This window comes from Bombina bombina, chromosome 2 (genome assembly GCF_027579735.1).
Source record: "Bombina bombina isolate aBomBom1 chromosome 2, aBomBom1.pri, whole genome shotgun sequence".
NCBI classification, from domain to species: domain Eukaryota; kingdom Metazoa; phylum Chordata; class Amphibia; order Anura; family Bombinatoridae; genus Bombina; species Bombina bombina.
The window spans coordinates 283741337-283767706 of NC_069500.1; the positions used below are offsets into that span (position 1 = coordinate 283741337).

At 34.1% G+C, this 26370-nt stretch overlaps 1 protein-coding gene across 3 annotated transcripts in view; it reads right to left on the reverse strand.

Annotated features, from left to right (window-relative positions):
* Positions 1–26370, reverse strand: part of SEMA6A (semaphorin 6A) — a 204434-nt gene that overhangs the window by 92578 nt on the left and 85486 nt on the right. For all 3 annotated transcript variants that reach the window (XM_053701581.1, XM_053701580.1, XM_053701579.1), the window contains exons 3-6: positions 23764–23881; positions 9824–9884; positions 6723–6785; positions 4882–4983 (exon numbers count right to left, since the gene is read on the reverse strand). In XM_053701581.1, the coding sequence (XP_053557556.1) occupies positions 4882–4983; positions 6723–6785; positions 9824–9884; positions 23764–23881 (344 nt within the window). The remainder of the gene's footprint in view (positions 1–4881; positions 4984–6722; positions 6786–9823; positions 9885–23763; positions 23882–26370) is intronic.

Sequence of the window (26370 nt, forward strand, 5' to 3'; positions counted from 1 at the left end):
CCATCAGCCATTCACAAATGCATACACACTTATTCTTGCACATGCTCAGAAGGAGCTGGTGACTCAAAAAGTTTAAATATAAAAAGACTGTGCAAATTTTGTTAAAGTGGATGTAAAGTCAATGCTATCGCCCAATCACATATTGTTTAACAATCAAAATTAAGTGGACTTTAATTCATCGTTTTTTTTTAATCTACCATTTAATCGATATATAAACCTATTTATTCGGAATTGTCTTACTCGCTTCCTCCGCCCGCCATTTTGGACCGCATATCCAACGTTGATTGACACTCTATTCTACTAATAATATTTCACACCCCGTGGCGTCCAGCCCCTTTTCGGAGACGTCAGAAATTCTTTATGCGCATGCACTTGTTTAGATGATAATACATCAGTGCCGATAGAGATTTAGTAAACAGTACTAACGCATGCGCATATTAGACACATTAGTGTTAAGCGCATGCGCAAAATAACTAATAATCTTGAACAAGCTTTTCAAATACGTAATAGAGCAGGAGGGGCCGCTCTATATGTAATGTGGCCGAAATACCGGAAGAAATGGATGGGAGGAGTTAGAAACGAAAACGCAGCTAAGTTTACATATAAAATATAAATAGATATTTTGAATTTTTTGTAAAAAAAATAATGCGTTTTAACTAATGCAATGATTGTGAATTGATATTGAGTACTAATTAAGAGAAAATTTACATTCACTTTAATGGAAGTAAATTATAAAGTTGTTTAAAATAGCATGCTCTATCTGAATAATGAAAGTTTAATTTTGATTGAGTGTCCCTTTAAAGTAAATTGGAAAGTTATTTAACATTGCCTTCTTATCATAATCATGAAAACTTGGATTTGAATTCCATGCCCCTTTAAATGTATGGCTTAAATCACATGGGTGCAGAATATTGCAGACCAATGTGTTGCAGTGCTCTGTAGGATACAAAAGATTAAAACTGATTCCAGAATCAATTTAATAAGCGTCTTCAGTAGAACATTATAAACACATAGGAAATTGAGCATGTTCTGGAAAGTTAATAGTGTTTTTTACATTACTGCCAAGTGTCTTACTTAAAACTGTACCTGAAATTGTATCCATTTATATTATTATATATTACTATATGGTCTGTGGTATCTGGGACTATTCCAAAAACTATCTTCGTCACACAATGATGCAATAAAAGGTCCTCTATCCCTATGAGCACAGTTGGACCTCTTCCAGGTTTTAGTCTAGCACTGGGCTATTTTTGTTTACAATTTTTTTTTCTAAAATTAAGTCAGACCTCACAGTACTGTACACTAGGAAACAATTATAGTTCAACAGATATATTGTCAAGTAAACTACAGAGCTGCTGTGTCTGCCGGATTAGTCTCATACCGAGATTCTCGTATTTTCAATTCTGAATAAATCTAAAACAGCAAAAAAACTGTAAAAAGAGGACATTAATTACAAATATGTACAACACTTCAAAAAAAAAAAAAAAAAAGCCAGCATAGTGGGCAAAGGTTCATGGGATTACAGCATTAAAAGTACTGTCATAGTTACAAAGGGTGTGACAGAAGATATATATCATCCTCTGTCATTTTTCAAATCTTAATGTAATCCATCTTGCAAGTGCATTCACCAAAATTATAGACCAGGCATAAATCAAAAACAGTTTACAGTTCATGAGAAACAATCACACTTGCTGAATGAGACTGCAATTAACTTTTTAACTCATATGTTATGAAGCTTTCATCATTCAGCCTAGGATCTGTCATCGTTTGTTTCCTGTCATGTATCTTCACTGTCCAGCCTTTCAGAAAGCAATTACTTTTGTGGGATTTACAATTATGTGGGGGTATAAGTGTCAGATGAGTATAGAACTGGGCATATCTGACATGCAATGACTATAATATCTGATGGCCATCTGCATATTCACTTTACAGCCCATGAACAGGCTATCTCTGCTGCTTTATGTGTCAAAGGTTGATTGAATGCCATCTGTAATGCTAACCAAACAGACAGGGAAAACACAGGTGTCCGTGTTAACTTCTGAGCTCCCATAGATATTCCACTGGTGGTTCAAATGACATGGGTAGCAGGTGATGAAATCAGTAGAGGCAATAGATTATTGTAAGGAAACATCTGTGGGACAGGATGAGATAGATCATTTGTATTCTGTAAATTACGCTGCCAAGAATAAAAAAAAAAAAAATCCAATTCTTCTCAAAAGACGGCAGCAAGAGAGAAGAGGCGACTTTCTTGGGATTTGTTAGAAGCATTAATTGTAACGAGAACGAAGCAGTGACAAGGGGAGTTGGAATAGTCACTACTTGGCACAGAAATGTGAAAGCCAGCTGCATTCTGTGAAGAACTGAACACTGAGCAGAGAGTGGAAATAAAAATATGATTTTTTTTAGCATGTAGCTTTTATCTGTGAGTGCAGACACAATTGAAGATGAACAGGAAGGAAAAAACATCAGAATTCATATGCAACAGGAGCCTACTGCTAGAGTAAAGATCAATTAACCTGTTTAAATGGACAAAGGCATCTCAACATAATAGAATGTTTTACATAAAAAAGGTTAAGCTAATGAAATTGAAACTAGATTAAGACTAAAATGAATATATTGTATACTACAGTACTCCTTTTCAATGGCTGATAGGGACAACACCCACCCCTATCTTTGTGGAGATTAACTATTTAAAAAAACTAAAATACACTTTAATATGCTCTCTTTTAAACACAAATAATTAACATGCTTTCCAAGTAGCAAAAAACAATAGTGGATTTTATTTTCATTATAGTTTATGATATGTAAAATATCTGTGTTGACAGGAGTCCAGGCTGGTGGGAAGAACAATAAGCCAGAATCCCCTGCAGCCATGAATGAACAGCAGTGAAATAAACAAGCCCCTGGGCACTGGTTTATTTTCACTGCCTGCAGAAGGAATAAAGATAAGCAGACAGATAAGACATTCCAGTGTACAAACACATGCATGTTTCCCCTACAGTCAAGTTACTGAGGAGGTGCTGGTATCACACAAACACACACACTAGTATGCCGTTGTATGGACTCCTGTTAGAAAATGATTAAAGGGATATTAAACACTAGATTTTTCTTTGCATAAATGTTTTGTAGATGACCCATTTACATAGCCAATACAGTTTGTTTGTTTTTTAAAATAGATAGTTTTGCTTATTTTTAAATAACATTGCTCTGATTTTCAGACTCCTAACCAAGCCCCAAAGATTTAGGAGTATACCAACGTATACTTACTCCAGCTTGTTTCTGTTTGTGTAAAGGGTCTTTTTACAGGCAAAGGGGAGAGTGTCTGCTATTTCCCACTTACAGTGGGTGTTCCAGTAACCTTTTAAAAAGAGCTAAACTGGAAGCTTCTAAGTAAGTTTTTATTATACTTTACTATAATTTTATTATACTGGATTTTTATAACAGTATCTGTGCATATTATTCTTTTTAGTAGTGTCTATTACATGCAGTTATATGAAAATTGGTGTATACTGTCCCTTTAAGCACATAGCCTTAATAAAAACGGCATGCATGCATTGTTAACAGAAAAGAAATATGATGAAGAAGAAGAAAATGCATATTATTCCTTTTTATATATTTTACTTATAATAAAGTAATTTTCCAAACAAATCAACACAAGTAAAGATGAGGGCTCTTAAACACAGATGTCTCTATTCCAACTTATGTGATTGTGTGAGTGACTTGATTCACATGGTTTTTTTGTGTCTTTGTGGGTTTCTTTTTGTATGGTTTTAAAGTGACATTGTAGTGGTAAAATGGCATGTCCCCTCACCCAGAAGCTGGGAACCTTTTCCACCACCCACTTGATACCTATGCCACTAAAGAGTTCCAGGGTGAGTAGTGCAAAAATGGCATGCTTTAATTAGAGCAAGTCATTTTTTCCTGTTACAATGTCCCTTTAAAGGAACAGTGTAGCCTAATGTTTTCTGCCCTAATGTTCTCAATGATCCATTTTACTGGCTGGAGTATATTAAATTGTTTTTTAAATTGCTCATTTACCTTTATTTCAGCATTTGAAATAACAGATTTTGCCAGTGGTATCCCTATCTATACTTAAAGGGACACTAAACCCAAATTATTTCTTTCATGATTCAGATGGATAATGCAATTTTAAGCAACTTTCTAATTTACTTCTATGATCAATTTTTCTTTGTTCTCTTGATATCTTTATTTAAAAAGAAGGAATGTGATGCATAGTAGCTGACCCATTTTTGTTTGAGAACCTAGGTTATGCTTGCTCATTGGTGGATAAATGTAATCCTCCAATAAGCAAGCGCTCTCCATAGTGCTGAACCTAAAATGGGCTGGCTGCTAAGATCTACATTCCTGCTTTTAAAATAAAGATAGCAAGATAACAATGAAAAATTGATAATAGGATTAAATTAGAAAGTTACTTAAAATGTCATGCTCTATCTGAATTATGTAAGAAAACATTTGGGTTCAGTGTCCCTTTAAATATAGACCATAGAGAAGCTGTGTAAACATAACCAGAAGAAGAAATTACAACCCCAGTGGGGTTAGGAGAGAGAAAATGTTAATGTTTTAATTGCACTTGGCTTTGATAAACAGACAAAGATAATAAAAAGTAGCATGTGTAAGTACAGAAAGTGATAAATATAAAAAGACTGTGCACAATTTGTTAATGGAAGTAAATTGAAAGTTGTTTAAAATTGCTTGCTCCATCTGAACCATGAAAGTTTAATTTTGACTTGTGTCCCTTTAAATGAAGCTGGTTGATAAAATAAACAATACAAACAAAGAATGATCAAATAACCCTGGACTAGCTTCTCAGAGCAACTAGTAATTGTATATTTAGAAAGACACACCCAACCATGTACTTACTTTATAGTTTCTGCAGGATGGATTAAAAGCATTTGTTCCACAGACAAATAGAGTTTCCTCATCTCTTTTTAGTAGGACCTTGATAAAGTTATGGCATTCATCCTATATATTAAAACACAAACAAAAGTAAAATACACATTTTAGTGTAATCACAATAGGAGAACATCAGAAAAATGCTATACTGACAATTTGCCTTTATTTTACGACTTACACCTTATAAGTGTCAGTACTATATTGAAGAATATTTTTCTTTTTTAAGTTTAACTGACAGTAAGCCATTTGTAATTACAAGATATGTCTGTTGCCTTGCTATATAATAACATAACATATCAGCCAAGTTTATAAAGGCTTAAACAAATTAACATCCTTTTTGCTGCACCTGTTTTTCAGTACACAAATCTTAACCATCACATTTCTTCTTTGGAGGAACTAATACAGACTGTGGAGTTTGCAGACAACAAGGCTTCTCATGTTCATTATGATAGCATAAAATGCATTGTTTTGCAGTTGTTATTTTCCTAATCCAATAAGGGAAATGTATGTAGTAGGGTTAGCCTTGATAAGTCAGCAGGGTGAATTTCCAGCTCTGAGAATTGGAAAATCAAGTAACACCCTTGATTTATTGCACCCTAGACACTTAATAACCACATTAATTATATTAAAAATATGCAAACAAAAATATTGTAGACTAATGCATGTGTACTGTTATGTGTCATAAAACATCTTGTAATTAAGATGTAAGACTTTTCTGCAATAAATTAACATATCACAGAGGCTAAACATACGTATAGCATTAATTATTTTCTTCAATTGTTTTTCAAAGTCTGAGCATATTACTGGAGTAGACAAGGCTAGAAAATGTAATTTTGTTAGGAAAACTTGCATTGTTTGCAGTATGTTATCGGCCCTGCCGAGGCCACATTAGGCACAGATGTAGCATGGCTACACTTTTGCAGTGTGCACTTTTCTTCTGAATTAGAAAACTCACAAGTTAAATTACAGGAACAAGAGTAAAATGGCTATTAAAAGTATATTGCAACATTTGTTCATTTTTTTACTATTACACATGATTAAACATGTTACAATTACAAAGTGTGACATGTCCCTTTAAGAAAGTAAGAGAATATGTTTAGAGAAAGGTACAGTATGAACAGCTTATTATTGTTTAACCCTTAGTTCTAATTCTGGGTGACACCTGCAGCTAGGGTTGCCACCCGTCCCTTAAAATACAGAACACTTATAAGTTACACATGCTGCAGGGTGTGCAGGGAGCAATATGAATAGTGCTCTCCAGAAACACAATACATGCTCCTCCCTGCACACCCTGCAGCATGTGTAACTCATAAGTGTCCAGGAAAACATGGCAGAGGTGGCAACCCTACCTGCAGCTAAATGGTTTGACCTTCAGGTTGAGAATCATTGGTGTAAAACTATTATAATACAACATGCACCAATCTCATTATTTAAAACTACAAATGATTTGAATTAAAACCACCCAAATATGCTCAGTATTTGTATTTCTCGATACTTAGGCCTACCTTTAAAAAAAAACACAAAAAAAAAAAAAACACAGCAATGGAAATAGTGCCAGATTGTTATAATTATGTTACCAATTTATTATATTATTATGAAATCTTATCATTTTAAACAATAATAATTATATATATATAAAAATTAAACAAGCAATTGTGGTGCAATTTGAAGCCATCAATGAGTTAATTGAAAAAAAACAATTACTTGTAAATAACTGTGCTCCATGATCTATTGCTCATCACAGCAGCCTCAAATAACCATCAAAATCCTAACCCCTAGTGGCAGCAGAAGAGATGACGTCTGCTTACCTTATGCTTTCCCTTCATTCTGCAAGTGTCTACATCAGGCTGCTTGGATTTCCATGTTAATTTCTACAAAGATCATAAAACAAAATCAATTACAACCCCTGGGGTTATGTTGCTTTTGATTTAAATGTCAGAGTTGAATTCAGGAGATGGGCTGCAGGACATGTGTTACAGTATGTATCTTTCATACATGTTATAATTACCTGTCATTAGATTTAACCATGTGGTTGCTGCCAGCAAGAACTACAATATGCATTAGTGGCTTATATGTAAAAGGCACATATTATAAGACAAAACAGTATTGAAATATGTTAAAACATTTTTTATATGAATACAATTTAAAGGGCCATAATACCCAAATGTTTAAACACTTGAAAGTGATGCAGCATAGCTGTAAAAAGCTGACTAGAAAATATCACCTGAGAATCTCTATGTAAAAAAGAAAGATATTTTACCTCAAAAAATCCTCAGTAGCCACCTCCCATTGTAAAGGATTTCTAAGCAGCATATTAGTGTGTCTGTCCCGGCACAACTGAAGGGATGAGCATCGTGAACTCTCATATTATTTCACCAATCAGGTAAAGGAAGCTTACTATGAAATCTCATAAGAGTTAAGTCAAATCTCATGAGATCACAGTAAGAGTTCATGACCTCAGCACTGCTGATGCTGATTGGCTGCTGTTCATTTCTTCATTTTTTAATTTTTTTTACCTGCAGCTGGGAGCAGCTGAGTATAACTTTTTACACAGAACTTACTCTACTGAGCTGAGGTGATTGTGAGGTAAAATATCTTCCTTTTTTACATAGAGATGCTCAGGTGATATTTTCCTGTCAGCTTTTTACAGCTATACTGCATCAGTTTCAAGTGATTTAGCATATGAGTATTATGTCCCTTTAAAGAAGGGTCACAAAAAAATGGGAATGGAGGATTTAAACTATGAGGAAAAGTTAGTTAAATTGGTTCTGTTTACTCTAGAAAAGGGGCACTTGAGAGGTGATAAAAATATATATTCAAGGCCTACATAAAGAGTTGGCAGGAGCGCTTATTATTCCAAGGCATTTGTTTGTGACAAGACTTTAAGTCACACTTAAAGACTAGAGGAAAAGAGATTTAATCCCCAGCACATTTTATTTTGTTAAGTCAATCATATAAATGTTTCCTATTTATCTTAAGTGAGAAGAAATGAAACCCATAGTATTTGGTGTAGAATAATAAGGTTAGACAAATATGCTTCATGGTTTATGTTTCATTTTTCACAGACATTAGAAATACAGATTTTCCTACTTGAGTTATATAAAACTCACCATCTACGTGATGATGTGAACTTATAATATAAGCTCTTAAAGGGGCATTAAAATACCAAACAAATACTAGACATTATGATGTATTCAAAGCAAAACTTAGTCTGAGAATATATATAAGTGTAAAGTTTTGTGTCTATTAAAGGAAGTATACAATTTTAACAACTTTCCAGTTTACTTCAATTATCAAATTTGATTTGTTCTCTTTATATCCTTTGTTGAAAAACACATCTAGGTAGGCTAAGAAGTAGCAGTTCACTACTGGGAAGTAGCTGCTGCTTATTGGCTTCACATCTATACCTCTTGTTGTTGGCTCGTTCAGTGCATTCAGTTAGCTCACAGTAGTGCATTGCTGCGCCTTCAACAAAGGATACCAAGATGATGAAGCAATTAGGAAAGTTGTTTAAAATTGAATGCACTATTTGAATCATTAAAAAATTGTGGGTTCCTATCCTTTTAAAATGGGAGCACTTGACATGCCCTAGGTTTAAAAGGTTATTCTCTCTACCTTAGCTACACTGCTGAGGCCGGTTACAAATAGTTATAAATGAGCTGATAAAGTAACAATCTCACAGGTTTTAATGTAAATTCATTTTCTGGACACAAAGATATTTTCTCAGAAGTTGAAATAAGACAGAGTTGGATAAGGGATGCACGTACAGTTAAATAGAATGCTTACTGCAGTTATATGTGATGAAAACACCTTATATGTGGGGCCAAGGTTAAAAACTATAATCTCTTGCCAAGGTTTCTTTATAGCACAAAGAACAACAGCACATAGCCAGCCAAAACACAAAAGTCTTATTGTCTCCCTAAATAAATGTAACCATGAGGATTTCAATGTTTTGATGTTTCAGGAATTCATTATAATTTGAATTTAATAGAGGCCACTGCGTGGGGGAATGCTTGTGGAACAGGTGTTTGCTTTGTCTGGTATTTCATTTCTTAAAAGAAACCTACAAGCAGTAATGAGGATTAAGACTGAATTTTAGGTCCCAATCTGAACCAGATTTATCATGTAAAAATATGACTATCATTTTGTGTAAAACAGTCAATAAAGGGACATGAAATCCATTTTTTTTTCTTTCAAAATTCAGATAGAGAATCCAATTTTAAACAACATTCCAATTTACTTCTATTATCTAATTAGCTTCAATCACCTTTAGATATTCTTTGTTGAAGAAATAGCAATGCACATGGGTGAGCCAATCACACAAGGCTTCTATGTGCAGCCACCAATCAGCAGCTACTGGGCCTATTTAGATATGCTTTTAAACAAAGGATATCAAGAGATTTAAGCAAAAAAGATAATAAAAGTTAATTGGAAAATGGTTTAAAATCACATGATCTTTCTAGATCATGAAAGAAAAAAATTGGGTTTAGTGTCCCTTTACGTGGCATAAAAAAAACAAAAAAACAACACACATGATGGCTGCATGACCAGTTATCAATTCAGTAAAATTTTCACAAACAGTTGTAATTAATAAGTACAAATAGTGTATTTTATAAACAGATTGTCAGAATATTGTAAAAATAAAAATGCTTTTCATGAGTTAAATTAATACTAAAATGCTGCAATTATATAACTCGTCTGGATAAAAGCCATTTGATGGATAATCCTGCAGGGATTCTGACTGCATGCTGAATTGGCTCAGAGCAACATCAGAAATGCATAGGAAAAAAAATCTGTTACTTTACGGTTTTGGACTGGATTTTTCAGCCCAGCAGAAAGCCAGAATAAAAGAATGTGACTAACATGCCTTGTGGTGGGAGAATTAATAAGAATTAATAAGGCCACTTACTTTGCTGAAATATATTTCTTCTGCATGTGACATGTCCAGATCAACAGTGTATATGTGGTCCCTGAAAACAAAACAGATTAAAAGTAATTTAATTGAAAGTAATATTTAAAGATGATATATTTATTTAACATTTATCTAGATATTCAGGAGACAGATGTTTGTGCATATGCTAATTCATCAAGAAAGAAAGATCAAGCAGTAAATTAAGATAGATCTAGGTTTCTAACACCTAAGTCATAAATAACTCTAGCACACATGCCAACCATCATTAAAGGAACATGAAACCCACATTTTTTTTTTTCATGATTTAGGTAGAGCATACAATTTTTTTTTTTTTTTAATATAATTTTTATTGGTAATCCATTTAGGGGTACAAAAAGAAAAAAAGGATGAGGATAAAGGCAATATTTACATAATAGAGGAGTATACACAAACACAAAAAGAGAAGTGAAAAACTCACAGGATTATTCCTTATTCTTTTCTTTCTTTCGGATTAGGCAGAATGAAAAAAAAAAAAAACAACCCAAAAAAATAAAGTATAAGGCATTGTTCCAACTTTCGATGTGATTATACATATACATAATGATGACCTTTCATATGTAAAAAAAAAAAAAAAAAAAAAATTAAATAAAATAATAAAATAAAAAAAAGGAAGAAAAAAAAAAAAAAAAAAAAAAAAAAAAAAGGAGGAATATTTAAGCCGAAATAGATCTCTCTCTAATTTTGACCAAACCTAACCTTATACCCTAAGCCTACAACCAGTTCTCGACCAATTAACCCCTCAGTGGAAACCAAAAAAGTTTTTCTGATTTTTAGACAAACAGCTGTGGTGCTATTGAGTTTCATCCTTAGATAAAACGGGCCACAGCTACCGCCAGGGGACAAAAAGATCTTCCGGCCCTGGGGTTGAAACACACAAGACGACAACGACAAACACAACACAAACAAAGAAAGGAAAAAAAAAAAAAAAGGGGGGAGGGGGGAAAGAGGAACATGGGGAGGTTAGATTATGTTCGCTTCCAGCGGGGACCCTGATGCTTGGATTTTACCATACTCCTAATAGCACTAATTCGCTATCTTTAAAAGGGTAAATAATATGTTCAATCTCATTAGCAGGGAGGGCTTTGATAAATTGTGACCATTTGGAAAAAAAGTTTTTTATGTCTTGATCTTTTTGCAAGTCAGTATCCAGTTGTTCAATAATACACTGCTTTTTTAAGCAATTTTTGACTTCGGTTAAGCTCGGGGTGGCTTTTAACTTCCATTTCTTTAAAATCAAATATCTCACCGCGAGGATGGCCATGCTTATGCTTTTACTAATCTGATATGGTAGGGTAGGAGTTTCGGAAAAGAAGACTATCCTCCTGGGGGAGAATGTGAAGGAAGGTACCTTGACTATTCTATTAAGCCAAAATTGAACCTTCATCCAAAAACTATGAATTTTTGGGCAGTCCCAGATCATGTGCAGCAGGTCAGCAGATGGAAATGAACATTTGGGGCACTTATTGAACTCCAAGCTACCACATTTAAAGCCTTTCTTAGGAGTGAAATAAGTCATGTGGAGAAGTCTTAAATGTGACTCCCTCCACGTAGCCGAAAGAGTAACCCTACAGGTTTCCTGAATCGAGAAAGTGAGAAGGTCTGGATCCAAAAGTCCTGCTGAAGCAGGGAGGACCACTTAAGGTAGAGTTTCTCCAAAACACCAGGGCCTTTAAGAGCTGTTAGAGTTTGATAAATGTATGAAATTGATGTAAGCCCACTCTTAAATATTATCAACCATTTTTCTAAATCTCCCATAGACCACTCCCAGCCATAGTCAGTGACCTGCTTAAGAGCAAAATGTCTCACTTGCAAATATGCAAAGAAATCGTGGTTAGAAATAGCGAACTCCTGCTTGAGAGAGTCAAAGGACTTGATACATTTCCTCTCAAAGTCCAATACCTGTTCCAGTCTTACCAGTCCAAGTAATGCCCATTTGGAGAATACAGCTGACTGGATACCTGCTACAAACTGAGGATTATTCAATATAGGGAGATGTTTTGAGGCTTCAATATTTATATGAAGAGCCAATCCTATCCTTCTCCAAATGGAAATTGAATTATAAATGGAGCTCATCTTTTTTATTCCAGTAGGAATCGTGCTGCTGTTGCAATGAGTCAATCCTACCAATGAGTAGGGGTGAATCATATTACTCTCTAAATCCCCGTTAGTAATGTAATTACTGTTAGTAAACCAATCTGCCGTAATTCGTGCCAGGAATACTTGATTATAGAGACGGAGATCAGGAAGAGACAGTCCTCCGTACTCTCTCGGTAGGGTTAGTTTAGTTAATGAAATTCTCGGTTTTCTCTTCTGCCAAATGAATACTCGTAAAGCAGTATTGAATGCAATGATGTCTTTTGTTTTAAGAAGTAAGGGAGTATTCTGGAGAACATAGAGAGTTTTAGGGAGAAGGGACATTTTGTACAAAGCTATACGACCCGACATTGACAGTGGAAGATTCTGCCAGTTTTTTAACACTTCTTTAACACTAGCCAACACCGGGAGTATATTCAATGAATACCAATTGTGAGGATTGTCCGAGATCCAAATACCTAAATATTTAAAGGAGTCCTGAACAATTTTGAAAGGAATAGATATAGGTAATTTTTTAGGTTGTTTAATCCAAAGGAGTTCTGATTTTGCAGAATTGACGGAATAGCCTGAGAAAGATCCGAATTTTTCAATTATCCAAAGAAGTTTGGGAATATTACTTTGTGTGTTTGACATATATATTAACACATCATCAGCATAAAGTGCAATTTGCAAGGTTTTTCTTCTAATCTTGATCCCTTCGATCTGCTGGCGAACCTGATTAGCAAGAGGCTCAATAGCTAGATCGAACAAAAGCGGCGAGAGAGGGCAGCCCTGCCTCGTGCCTTTTTCTAGTTTTATGGCCTGCGTAGGAGACCCATTCACTATTATTCTCGTATAAGCGTTCTTGTATAAATTATTAAAAAAAGTCAAAAAGTGACCTGTCAAACCAAATTGTTGTAAAGTAAAGGCTATATGGTCGTGGTAGACCGAGTCGAATGCCTTGCCTGCATCTATTGATATAATTGCCAGGTCAGGAGTGCCCTCTCTAGCCCCCTCTCGCTGGCCCTCGCCTGATTTAAAATAATCTACAACAAGGAACACCTCCCTTATTTTAGCTGAGGAATTACGTTTCTTTAAGAAACCAGCTTGATCCACGTGAATAATGCTGGGCAAATGAGATTGAAGCCTATGTGCAAGTATTGATGACAAAAGTTTATAGTCGGTGTTAAGAAGGGCAATTGGTCTATAAGACTCTTTTTCAGCTGGGTCTTTACCCTGTTTAAGAATAAGGGAGGTGAATGAAGCCACAAAGTCAGGGGATTTAGGTAGAACATACAATTTTAAACAACTTTCCAATTTACTTCTATTATCAAATTTCCTTCATTCTATTGGTATCATTTGTTGAAGGAGCAGCAATGCACTAATGGTTTCTAACTGAACACATGGGTGAGCCAATGACAATCGGTATGTATATATGCAGCCACCAATCAGCAGCTAGAACCTAGGTTATTTGCTGCTCCTGAGCTTACCTAGATAAATCTTTCAGCAAAGGATAACGAGAAGGAAGCAAATTAAATAATATAAATAAATTAGAAAGTTGTTTAAAACTGTATGTTCTGTCCAAATCATGAATGTCTAATTATGACTTTACTGTCCCTTTAATTTCACAAACACAACTATAATAAAAGCAGTTACAATTTTCCAAGTATTACTCCTGAGTAGACAAATTGGCCAGTCTTGTGTGTAAGGCATATGTGAGTAGGCTTGCAAAGATCCGTCATTTGTCCAGTGTGACAGTTGGTCCTTTAAATGATGGTGCCCCAAAGCAGCTACCAATTATGCCTCATACCTAATCCAACTGTACCTATAACAAAATGAGCGCCAAACTGGCAAAATACGGTTGTCATTTAGATAACCACATACTGTAGACACTCAAAGGAGAAGAAACACAAAGACTTAGAAGGACAAACACCTCTTGCTTTTGTACTTGTCCCAAACACCCTAGAGAGGCCAAAAGCAAAATATGTGACCTGCAAAGGCTGCAAATCAAATAGCAAGTATGGACAGTTTATAGCATTTTGAAAACCTAGGTTATTGGGAACGTAGGACATTTATTTTTATTAAAGCAAGATGTTTTTGTCCCTTTAATGTCAAACTCAAATTTAAAATATACAGCTAAGGTTTAAATAGAGGCATTTTTACAAGACATATTCATAATGTTTTTTAGTAATAGCTTTTACTGCTCAAACAGCATATATTATGTCAGCCATGGCTCAAGTTTGTATCATTCCAAATACATGCCACCATTGTCCCTCTGGGCAGGGGCACTGTTTAAATGCTGGTGTAATGAGCATATGTACATATATTCTTAAATTGTTTTATTACTCATAGCATATAATAAGCATTTTGCTAATACAATGTATTGGGGAAAAGGTGTATTCATTCAATACTGAAATAAATTCATGTGCATTTCAATTTTGAACTGATACTACTTATAAAAACCTTGTTATTGATGAATAAGGGAATAGACATTTATGTAAAAATATTAATGTTATTTTATTGCTTTTATAAACTACAGAAAAAAATATTCCAATAAGCAACACTCCAATCTTAGTAGTTCACAATACACTTTGTTCTCAGGCTGGAAAGCATTGGCAACTTCAATAACAAGAGAACAAAAAAAGCACTTTGTTGATCTATAAGGTCCAATAACCTCAATGATAATTCATGGAAAAAAAAAAACTCTTTTTCAAGTTTAGTCATTTACATATCAAGTAACCCAAAGTTTCCATTTCAATGACATCACTATGGGCGTAGAAACAAATTTAATCTCTCACACTCTTGAAGCTTCTCACAATGGAGTTTGCAGTGTTAGTAGGATGGGGAATGCTATACTGAACTTCCAGCAGAAAGAAAAAAAAGAGAACTTCAATAAACAGAAAATGATTCATTCTGTGATTAGTATTCCTATGTCAGTATGAGTTCAGATTTGTTTATCATTACTTCCTTTATATTTAATCCACTAAATATCCCTAAAAAACATATGTCATTAAACATAAAGTCTTGAAATCATTAAATTCAATTTAGTGATTTCGCTAGAGCGCAAACTGCGATAGAAGTAAACTTTTTGTGCACATCAGGTTGCTCTCATATTATGTGTTGAAAGTAAAAAGTGTACAGCTTACTTCTAATGCAATTAGAATATTGCACGCGATAACCTATCCCCCCCATAGAAGTCAATGGAGAAAAAAACTACTCGCACGCTAACCCGAACTTATTATCTCATGTGCGCTAACTCAACATGAAAATATGAATATATTACAATCCAATGTTTTTCACATAGCAGAATATGTTCTATATATTAAATATAAATATATATATATATATATATATATATATATATATATATATATATATATATATATATATATATATATATAATAGAAAGTAAAGAAGGCACTCTCCATAAAAAAAACCCATTTACTTTATGCGGTTAACGTTTTCATGGTCTCCCCCGTCCTCAGACCCCGAAAACGTTAACCGCATAAAGTAAATGTTTTTTTTTAAATGGAGAGTGCCTTCTTTACTTTCTATTATATTGCTACGATTGGGAGTGCACCCCAGAGGCTGGTTGAGTAATGAGTGCTGGTTCCTAACTCTCTACAATTATTTATATTTTTATATATATATATATATATATATATATATATATATATATATATATATATATATATATATATATATATCTATCTAAAACAACATTTAAAATTAGGGGGAGGTAAAAGGTGAGTTTAAAATCCTCCACTATGCACAAAATATACAGAAAATAACTCATTATGTAGTTCATTACCAAATCTAGACAGGCCAGAAGGCTTGTTTTTCCCACAGAAAACCTCTGAATTACATTGTTTCCAATGCAGCAAAGGATTCTGGGTAAGATATGCAAATTAGGTTCACAATGACACACCTTTTTACTTCAAGTCTGCTTTTCAGCAGATTCCCTTTACGCCAAAGTATCGCTGTTCACACAGCTTATAAACTTAGCTAGGGTTAGTGCAGTGATTCATAACCATCCCAGGACAGACCGTTTCGAAGTTATTGCAACTCATGAGCTGGGAGAAGGTTTGAATCACTGCTGGGTGAAGTTGATTCCGGGCAAAATACAACAACATTTAAAATTAGGAGGAGTTAAAAGGTGAGTTTAAAATCCTCCACTACGCACAAAATATAGAGAAAATAACTCATTGTGTAGTTCATTAACAAATCTAGACAGGCCAGAAGGCTTGTTTTTCCCACAGACACATACACCTACACACACACATATATACAGTATATATATATATATATGTATACATGATTATATATAGGTATAGATATATACAGATATACATAGGAATAGATATTTAGAAATACTTAGAACATTTTCTGCTATGTGCAGGACATTGGTATGTGAAATATTTGCAGTAAATACACGCCATAACAATTTATTAAAAATGAGTATTGCATAAATATAGTTTTACGTGTTTTCTTTTTTCTTAACTGCAAAGGGCCCCAATGCACTATATATATATATATATATATATATATATATATATATATATATATATATATATATATATATATATATATATATATATATATGTGTGTGTGTGTACATATGTATTAATGTGATTATATGTTTATTTATGTCTTTAAATACATATATATACAAATATAGAGACATATTTATATACACATACATATCCATCTTTAGAGATGTATATGTATCGCAATGTTAAAGCCCTTTGTCTGCCTTTATTTCTAACACCTGAGCCCTTTTGTGTGCAATATATTTTTTATAAATAATTTTCTAAGATGGTGTTATTATAGATGTACTTGTAATTTATTTTTGATGTGTCTTGTGCAAGTTTTATGTTTCACAAAACAGTTATCCACAGCTCTGAGTACGCGCTAACCTGATACCAGTGCAATTTAACCCGCACGCAGACGATCGTAAAAACCTGCAAGCAAACATTTGCACTCCACTCGTAATCTGGGCCAAAATGTTAAGATCGGATGTGTGTTAAAAGAAAAACTATATATATAAAAAAAAAAAATTGAACTGTACTTTCATTATTTAATTTGTTTGTTTGTATGTGATTAGGACAAAAGCCAAACGTAAACCATAATGGGGCAGAAAAAGCTGATCAGAAAGCTAAATATAAGAGTACAGGGGATACTTGTACATAAAATCCCCCTTCTCTCCGTTTACCTCCTTGCTCTGCTTAGAGAGCTGGATGTGTAAATGACTTGTAAATATAGGTCAGTTGGCAGTTTTGAAGTTTGTTAATGCTGCAGTAATGTACGGAATAATAACAATCCCACACACACACACTTTTTACCTCCCTTTAAAACATAAAAAGGACGGATTAAACAGGCGTATAAGTCTGCAATGCCTGGCTCCTCTGCCTCTGATCTGAGAGGTGATTATAATTTTGGGTTAAACCTCTGCACCTAACTGCAAGATTCTGATGAACTATGTGAAAAGGAGCTAAATTATTTCCAGACTCTCACCTTTTCATCACACTTTGATGCATCATTAGTTAATAAAATGTACCCCAGCTAAAAAGTTAATGTTACTTTAGTACATTTACCTTCCTGTGAACTAGGTTCTCTTTACAACTGTCTGCTAATCTCCCTCTAGAGAGGAATCCAGAATTAGAGGCTCAGATGCTTACTTATTTTTATATTATCCCACTGAGTAAAAAGCACTAAGGGAAAATATATGTCTGGGAAGCAGAGGTCAAAAAAAAGTTGTATAGTGCCGAAAAATTCTGTAGCAATGATCATGATCTGGAAACATTTTTTAAAGAAAATGCAGCACTAAATGGAACAGTAATGTTTCAGATAAAACATGAGATTTTAAACAATGTTTCAATTTACTTTTATTATCAAATTTGCTTTGTTCTCTTGGCATGCTTTGTTAAAGATTAAACCGAGGTAGGCTGATAAGAGCTTAGGAGCGTGCACGTGTGTTTAGCAGTTTATAGCAGCCGTATTTACAACATTGTATAACATTGCAATAAACAATGTTACAAACAATGCTGCCCCATGCACACTCCTAAGTCCACATAGGATTACTCTTTAACAAAGGATACCAAGAGAACTAAGCAAAATGTATAGTAGAAGTACATAGGAAAGTTGTTTGAAATGTCATACTCTATCCAATCATTTTAAATTTAATTTTGAATTTACTTTTGCTATGAATAAATATCATGTCAGTCAAAGGCATGTGAAAGAAGAGCACGGCAGATATATTCCATATCGCTCTTGCAAGGTACAGCTCGGGGATAGGGATTAATATTCCTTTAAACTGTATTTATTAATTATTTTCTTTTGCATTTCTTCCCTGAACCCTAAAATGGCTGACTCACCAGTATTCTGGTTGACTTCTGAGTTTCATATAAATAAAAAGGACGCTGAACTAAAAACACTATAGTCCACAACTGTTAAATTATATGTAGAAAAATAAAAACACTTTACAATTAACACTAACTTTTTGGTTTGCCCATATTTTCTATTTTTTACCATTGTCCTAAGAGGAAGTGAATCCCATAGGATCAAGAACACTGACCCTGCAACATTCCACACAGTGATGTTCAACTAGTATAGGAGCTCAATCATTTATATCTTTATATCACTAGCACCTTGTATAAACTGCATAACATGTAAAATAATATTGCAAAAAACCTCAGTTAAGAAGCAAGTATGGTTGAGACCAAATATGGATACAAATAAATTCTCTTTTGACCGCAGTAAAATTTAATAGTTCAATTATCAGACACCCAGCAATGACCTAAGGCACTTGAGTTTTTTTGCCTCTCACTAAATGCTGTTATTTGTGATCATATTACTGCTGCAAAATACAACGCCACTGGAGGTTTTAATATAAAAGGGGTTACGAAAATTATGTTATTATACCACAGACACAGAACTAGTAAACCATTTACATTTTATGTGCGATGCCAAAATAACTGGAAGAGTTAGGATTTCCAGCAACTATTTAATGCTTGCGGCTAAATTCCTTTGTAATTAGGATCTTTTGTCTGCCAAATGTTGCAATATGGAGTGTATTGGTTTGCTAAAGAAAAGAACTTCTGTTTGCTTGGTATGGGCTTGATGTTGCAGTTTATCATGTAGTTCGCTTTAGTGGCTAAACCACAGTCTGGATCATTAAAAACATAACGATTAGCTTTGAGCTTAAATTTCTGTACTCATTTTGTTCTATTGCAGAACAAACTTGCACTTAAAAAAAATGATGAAAATAATCACAAATATTATTTTCCTTTTAATAATTACAAAGAGCTTGTGGTGTAAGTCACAACTTGCCTCATTGCTTATGCTAATAAGCCATTTTCTGTTTTCATACTAGAAAAGTAAGCCCTGAATTCTCAGTTGTGAGGGAATGTTTGCAACACGTCTGATTCTTAAACACTGGTAAAAAGTTTCATATTTCCTTCAAATGCTAGAAAGCTCATTTGGAAGTTTTGCCAATAGGCCTGAAACTTTATATATTGCTTAGACTTCCCACACATAAGTGAATTTCTGTGATTGCCATTTACAAAATGCAAATCCATGTGCAGTCCCAGTAAGAGACTCACTGTGTCACAGGGGAGAGGTGGGAAATGCAAACTGCAGCCTTTTTCCGTTCTGCACAATAAGACTTTGTTTTGCTTAAACAGTGGGTTCCATAAATTGTATGTGCTAAACTAGCTTTTAATTCTGCTTCTTTGGCTAGAAGTGTTTTCTGCTTTTGCACCTCTAGCCAGCAAGGCTGGAATTTGTTGCCATGACATAATCACGTGCAGGAAGGGTATTTGAATAATGCCAGTGGCTGTCCATGACCCATGGCCACCCATATATTGTGTCTACAGGAACTCTGCAACAGCAGCTGCTGAATGAACAAGTTTGTGGGTTCCTAAAGGATGAAAATCTTTTGAGATCCTCTCTTACAGCACAGTGGGAATAAATTCTTAGCTTCAGGCTAGTTGGGTGTTTACTAAATTGGGATGGAATTCCTTAATGCTGCAACACACCTCTCAGAAACACATGGCATTTGTAAGCGTATCATTTGACAACATATACAGGACATCTCTGTTTTTAAACCTGAAAATGTTTTAGATGTTTGATATAAAAATAGCCCTAAATCAACTTAAGTTTGTTTATCATTAGCAACTTTGTAGGAATTACCTATTTGAAATTTGGGTTGACTGTCCCTTTAACATTTTCTTCTTGTAGTGTGATTTAGTTGTAATGTGGCAAAACCTGCATAGCAACGTTTCTAATGTTAGATGTACATTTTGATTTTTCACTTATTTAAAGGGACATAATTGCAAAAATAAATAATTGAACAAACAACTCAAACTCATTACATAAGTTTATTTCTTATTATCTTTTGTAATTACATGTCTAACAAGGGGTTAAACACATAATTCTACATCCAGCGAACTCCAATATAACTCCAAGCAAAGATACAGATGATGATTGGAGCATACATACATATACTGCTATTCATAGGATTATAGTTAATTTCCTTATCTGAAGTGACATGGGAACAAATGACTTTGACTATGTGTTAACCCCTTGGAAGATAATTGTTTAAAAAAAAAGAAACTACCTAAATCAAATAAATGAGTTCATTTTGTTTAGCTAGATTATTACTTTCATTCTGCTACATTCAGGGAGCTGCATGACTATATTTTAACCGCTGTTTATACATAAAAAACATTATTTTTCAATTACAGGCAAAAAATGTTAACTGCTATTTACCGTATATTCTTCCTGTTTTTCTATATATCTCCAAAACCATAATCTATGGTTCTACAAATTTCTAAATTGGGTGGAGTCCCAACTCCTAAATTGCCCCTTTTAGTCTATTTATATTCATAAATTCTGTCTTGAAATTACTTTGTTTTACAATTATACTGTGCTTCTCACTGATAAATATGTTGCCAAAAAAAAAAGACTATTTAGAGGCAACTGGTTAAAAATATATTAAATTAGAACTACAGATAATTTAAATACAGATATTACATTATTTGATTACTCTTTAAAAAAAGAGATATTTTTCAGTTTAACTTTACATATATTTTACTAGATTTTTTGTTTATGTGATCAGCTAATTTATACGTTTTAACTTTGCAAATTAAAGGCTAAAATAAATGATGTCAAACCATTTTTAAATTGAATGAATAAGAAGGTATTTGGCATGCCCTACTGACAAGAAATTCCACACTAAACAACAACACTGAATACTGAAAGCAGTATAATATTTATTTGTCTGTAGAGCAATTAACAAACAATTATTAAAAAGAAAACCATGAACCTACTTCTGGTGCACAAAAGCAGATCATACATATTAGAAAAAATACTAATAAATAAGCTTGATTGACATGAACGAGGCTATTAGTAAATAACATTTCATACACTAATTTCAAAGGTCATTCTCATATACTCAATGCGTATTTTTCAAGAGTGATAGCATACTGTGAGCTAATCGTATCTCTCCATTGTTTCTTATGCTAATTATCTAAGGCCTTTTAACTGGTATGGTATTTCTGAATATAAGGGATGAGAAAGAGGGGAGATGGAACTCAAGACGATAATGATGAAAAAAAATACCATGGAAGTTTATATGCCAAAGATCACAATGATTAGAATGAGACGTAAGCTTCTGCAATGAGACACCCCATAAGTCCACTGATCTGTGCATAACATTCTGCTTCAGCTTGTAATGAATAAAGGTGTCACATGAGAATACTGCTATGTAATGGGCATAAATGGTTTATCTCTGATCTGTGCTTAATGAGCCAGTAAGAACCACATGACTCTAGCTAACACCCTGCCTGCATATAATTTCCGACAAATAATAATGTGAACAATTAATGTATTATCATTATATATTGAAACTAAAGGTTTATTGTGTTGTGTTCTGAATGCAAATACGTTATATCTCTATATTACATCCTGTGGAAGAATAGGCCAATGGTAGCCTGTAGGTCACATGAGGTATTCAAATGGTATTCAAACAGCCTCCAGCCACTACATTGCTTTAGCATGCATTGCCTCCATTTTATCTAAAGAAACAAAACAAAATTCACTAACTCTCTTATCCCACTTTCCGCTTTCTCCCATACAGTCCATTTGTACTCCTTTTCTGTAGTTTCAACAAATATTTTAAAGGGATATTACAATCATTTTGTTTTCCTGTCCAAAAACAAAATACTTTAAAAATCATTTGGGCACTCTTTTGTTATCTCCTATGCTGACCAGGCACAGATACAAACAATTTCCTGCACTGTGTAGAATTTTGCACAGTAAGGTTTCTGAGAAAATAGTGGAAAAACAGAATTTCTAAAGAAATAGATAATAATGTAGGCAAAATAAATAGTAAAAGTACATTGTTTTTGTTTTGTTTTACTACCCATAATAATAAACATTTATGGGGAGTTAAGTTTTCAGTCCCATATACCATTTCTGAGGCACAAATGCAGCCCAAATATGGACACTAGTTGCCTAACACTACTATAAATCAATACGATGGACACTAGCTGCGTAACACTATTATAAATCAATAAGATGGACACTAGTTGCCTAACACTACTATAAATCAATAAGATGGACACTAGCTGTGTAACACTATTAAAAATCAATAAGATGGACACTAGTTGCCTAACACTACTATAAATCAATACGATGGACACTAGTTGCCTAACACTACTATAAATCAATACGATGGACACTAGTTGCCTAACACTATTATAAATCAATAAGATGGACACTAGTTGCCTAACACTACTATAAATCAATAAGATGGACACTAGCTGCGTAACACTATTATAAATCAATAAGATGGACACTAGTTGCCTAACACTACTATAAATCAATACGATGGACACTAGTTGCCTAACACTATTATAAATCAATAAGATGGACACTAGTTGCCTAACACTACTATAAATCAATAAGATGGACACTAGCTGCGTAACACTATTATAAATCAATAAGATGGACACTAGTTGCCTAACACTACTATAAATCAATAAGATGGACACTAGCTGTGTAACACTATTATAAATCAATAAGATGGACACTAGCTGCGTAACACTATTATAAATCAATAAGATGGACACTAGTTGCCTAACACTACTATAAATCAATAAGATGGACACTAGCTGTGTAACACTATTATAAATCAATAAGATGGACACTAGTTGCCTAACACTACTATAAATCAATACGATGGATACTAGTTGCCTAACACTACTATAAATCAATAAGATGGACACTAGCTGTGTAACACTATTATAAATCAATAAGATGGACACTAGTTGCCTAACACTAATATAAATCAATAAGATGGACACTAGTAGCCTAACACTACTATAAATCAATAAGATGGACACTAGCTGTGTAACACTTTTATAAATCAATAAGATGGACACTAGCTGCGTAACACTATTATAAATCAATAAGATGGACACTAGTTGCCTAACACTACTATAAATCAATAAGATGGACACTAGTTGCCTAACACTACTATAAATCAATAAGATGGACACTAGTTGCCTAACACTACTATAAATCAATAAGATGGACACTAGTTGCCTAACACTACTATAAATCAATAAGATGGACACTACTTGGCAATTAGTGACATAAATGATCAACTGTATGCAAAAGGACCCATCATGCTATATGTGACGCCAAACTGCCATTTTGTTTTGTATATTTTTTTCCTTATAAACATGAATTATACGTATGCATTCCTTTTATTGCTTTTATATTGGCTTATTAGATATAAATAAAACCCAAGAGCTACCAACCTAGCTGCTATGTAGAGGGTGCGATTCATTATCATGATCTGCTGGATATCCATCTTGTGCCTCTGCGTGCTGTTCCTCCCTGGTTTGTGTCCCACAAATACAGGATACTGTTTTGTATCTATATTTAGAAGCAAAATATAAAGGAAAATACAGTTTTAAATACAGTAAACAAAAAAATATATATATTAAAAATAAAAAGGGCTGTTGTCTTTAAAGCGTAGCATCAAAGAATAAAAGTAGCGTACAAGATTTTGCTTTTAGCAAGTCTATTAAGCTTTCCTAGAAATCAAACAATAACAACGTCATATAATTGGAAATTCAAGAAATAAAGGCCTTTAGAAACAATACAGCTCATGGGCTATATCCTTTCACATTGCTTTCCTTTTATACACTGCAAATCTTAAGGAGCTTAAATGTGTCAAGGATCATCTTACTTGCGTTTTTCTTTCACCACAATCGCTGAGGATTTATGGTTTGAAATTTGAAACTAATTGTTTGATATATAACACGGAACTCATCCGCAATGGAGAAATTTGACATCCTGTTATTTCTTTAATTTTCAAATATTGTGGGTAGCCAAAATGCATAATCAATAGAAACTGTAGAGTGATCACATATTCTCTTATTCACTTTAAAACATAACCAACATCAGGGGGTGCCACATAGCATATCAACTAGTAACTGGATACTAACAAGCAATGACAAGGCAAGAGAATAATTCTAGAAAGGTCAAAATTTAAATGTGCATGAATGCATTTACATTTTTAAAAAGAAGCATTTTTTGCAATATACTTCCATTACCCCAAATATCCGTCTAGTAAAAGTTATTATTGTTTCAATTGCTTACCTACATATGCTACGTAGGACTAAAGGATCAGGATTCAAACACTATGCCTGATCAGAGCTAGCAGTGGTGTGAATTGAGTCAGTGAAGTCTTCATTTATGTCCTACTGCTGATTCGGTGAGAAGGTGTTTGAATGCTGGTGCACAGGGTACTCACAGCATATGTGCGTATGCCACTGAAAACAATAACTTTTACTAGAAGCATTTTTGCTAATGGAAGTATACTGCAAAAATTCTTCTATTTTAAATTTGAATGCACCCATGCACAGTTCAATTATGACCTTTCCTTTCAGGAAAGATTTGCATAATCAACAAATGCAAGATAAGACAATGCAATAGCACTTACGAGGCCTATCTATCAAAATGTCAACCGCAAATACGCCGGAATTCTGCATCTTAATTGTTGCGAGATTGATCCGACCTAGTTATCAAAGCCTACAGATTGGCAAATGTTGGAATTCATGACGTAACATATGTACCAGGGATCTCAAACCGACGCAGATCGATGCTTACATCATTAGGAAAGGTTTAATTAGTGGTGGTGATGTGGGAGGCCAGAGGTTTAGGGGTTAATATGTTTATTTAGTGGCAGCAGTGTCGGGAAACAGCGGAATAGGGGTTAATAACTTTTTTAGATTGCAGCGATGTCGGGGAGCGGCGGGATAGGGGTTAAACATTTTAGTATAGTGGCGGCGTTTAGTGATACGGTATAAATAAAGTTGGGAAAAAGCAGAATAGACGCAAGATCGATGACTGCTAGTTAACAACAGTCCGATGCTCATTGCCCCGTACTTGGTGCGCGTCTTTTTGACGGCTTTTTTCATAAATAAGGAGAGCGTATTGAGATACGCGACCGCAATGTTAGGCGTTGTTAGGCAAGCGTATTGATGCCGGTGAATGCAACATAGTTGACGCTTTGATAGATATCCACCTATGTCTGAACTTGAAATGAGTAGTGTTTATTTTTCTGACAATTTTAAAAGTTATGTCTATTTCCACTCTCCCTGTACCATGTGACAGCCATCAGCCAATCACAAATGCATACACGCTTATTCTTGCACATGCTCAGTAGGAGCTGGTGACTCAAAAAGTTTAAATATAAAAAGACTGTACACATTTTGTTAATGGAAGGAAATTGGAAAGTTGTTTAAAATTGCATGTTCTATCTGAATAGTGAAAGTTTAATAGTGTGCATTGTGCCTGTGAATACTTAAAGGATCACTAAATGCAGTATAATTGCATAATTAACAAGTACACAATAAAAAGACAATGATTTAACACTTATTCTGAATTTCAAATAAGCATTAGAATGGTTTCTGACAAATTTATTTTTTCTCCCTTTTTCCGGCTTCTTGTATCATGTGACAGACATCAGCTAATCACAGATTAGTATACGTATAGCCTTGAGCTTGTGCACATGCTCAGTAAGATCTTGTTCCCTTTAAAGGACCACTAAATGCAGTATAATTGCATATATACAATTTTCTAATTTACTCCTATTATCAGTATTTCTTTGTTCTTTGGTATCGTTATTTGAAAAGGGGGAATGTAAGCTTCGGAGCCCGCCCATTTTTGTTTAGCACCTGGGTAGTACTTGCTGAATGGTGGCTAAATGTAGACGAAGAATTCCACTAATGGGAGCCAAATAAACACATCTGGTGAGCCAATGACATCAGACATAAATGTGTAGCCACCAATAATAAGCTAGCACCTATTAATAGAACTAAACTGAAAATACTCTTAAAATGTAATATTGAATTTCA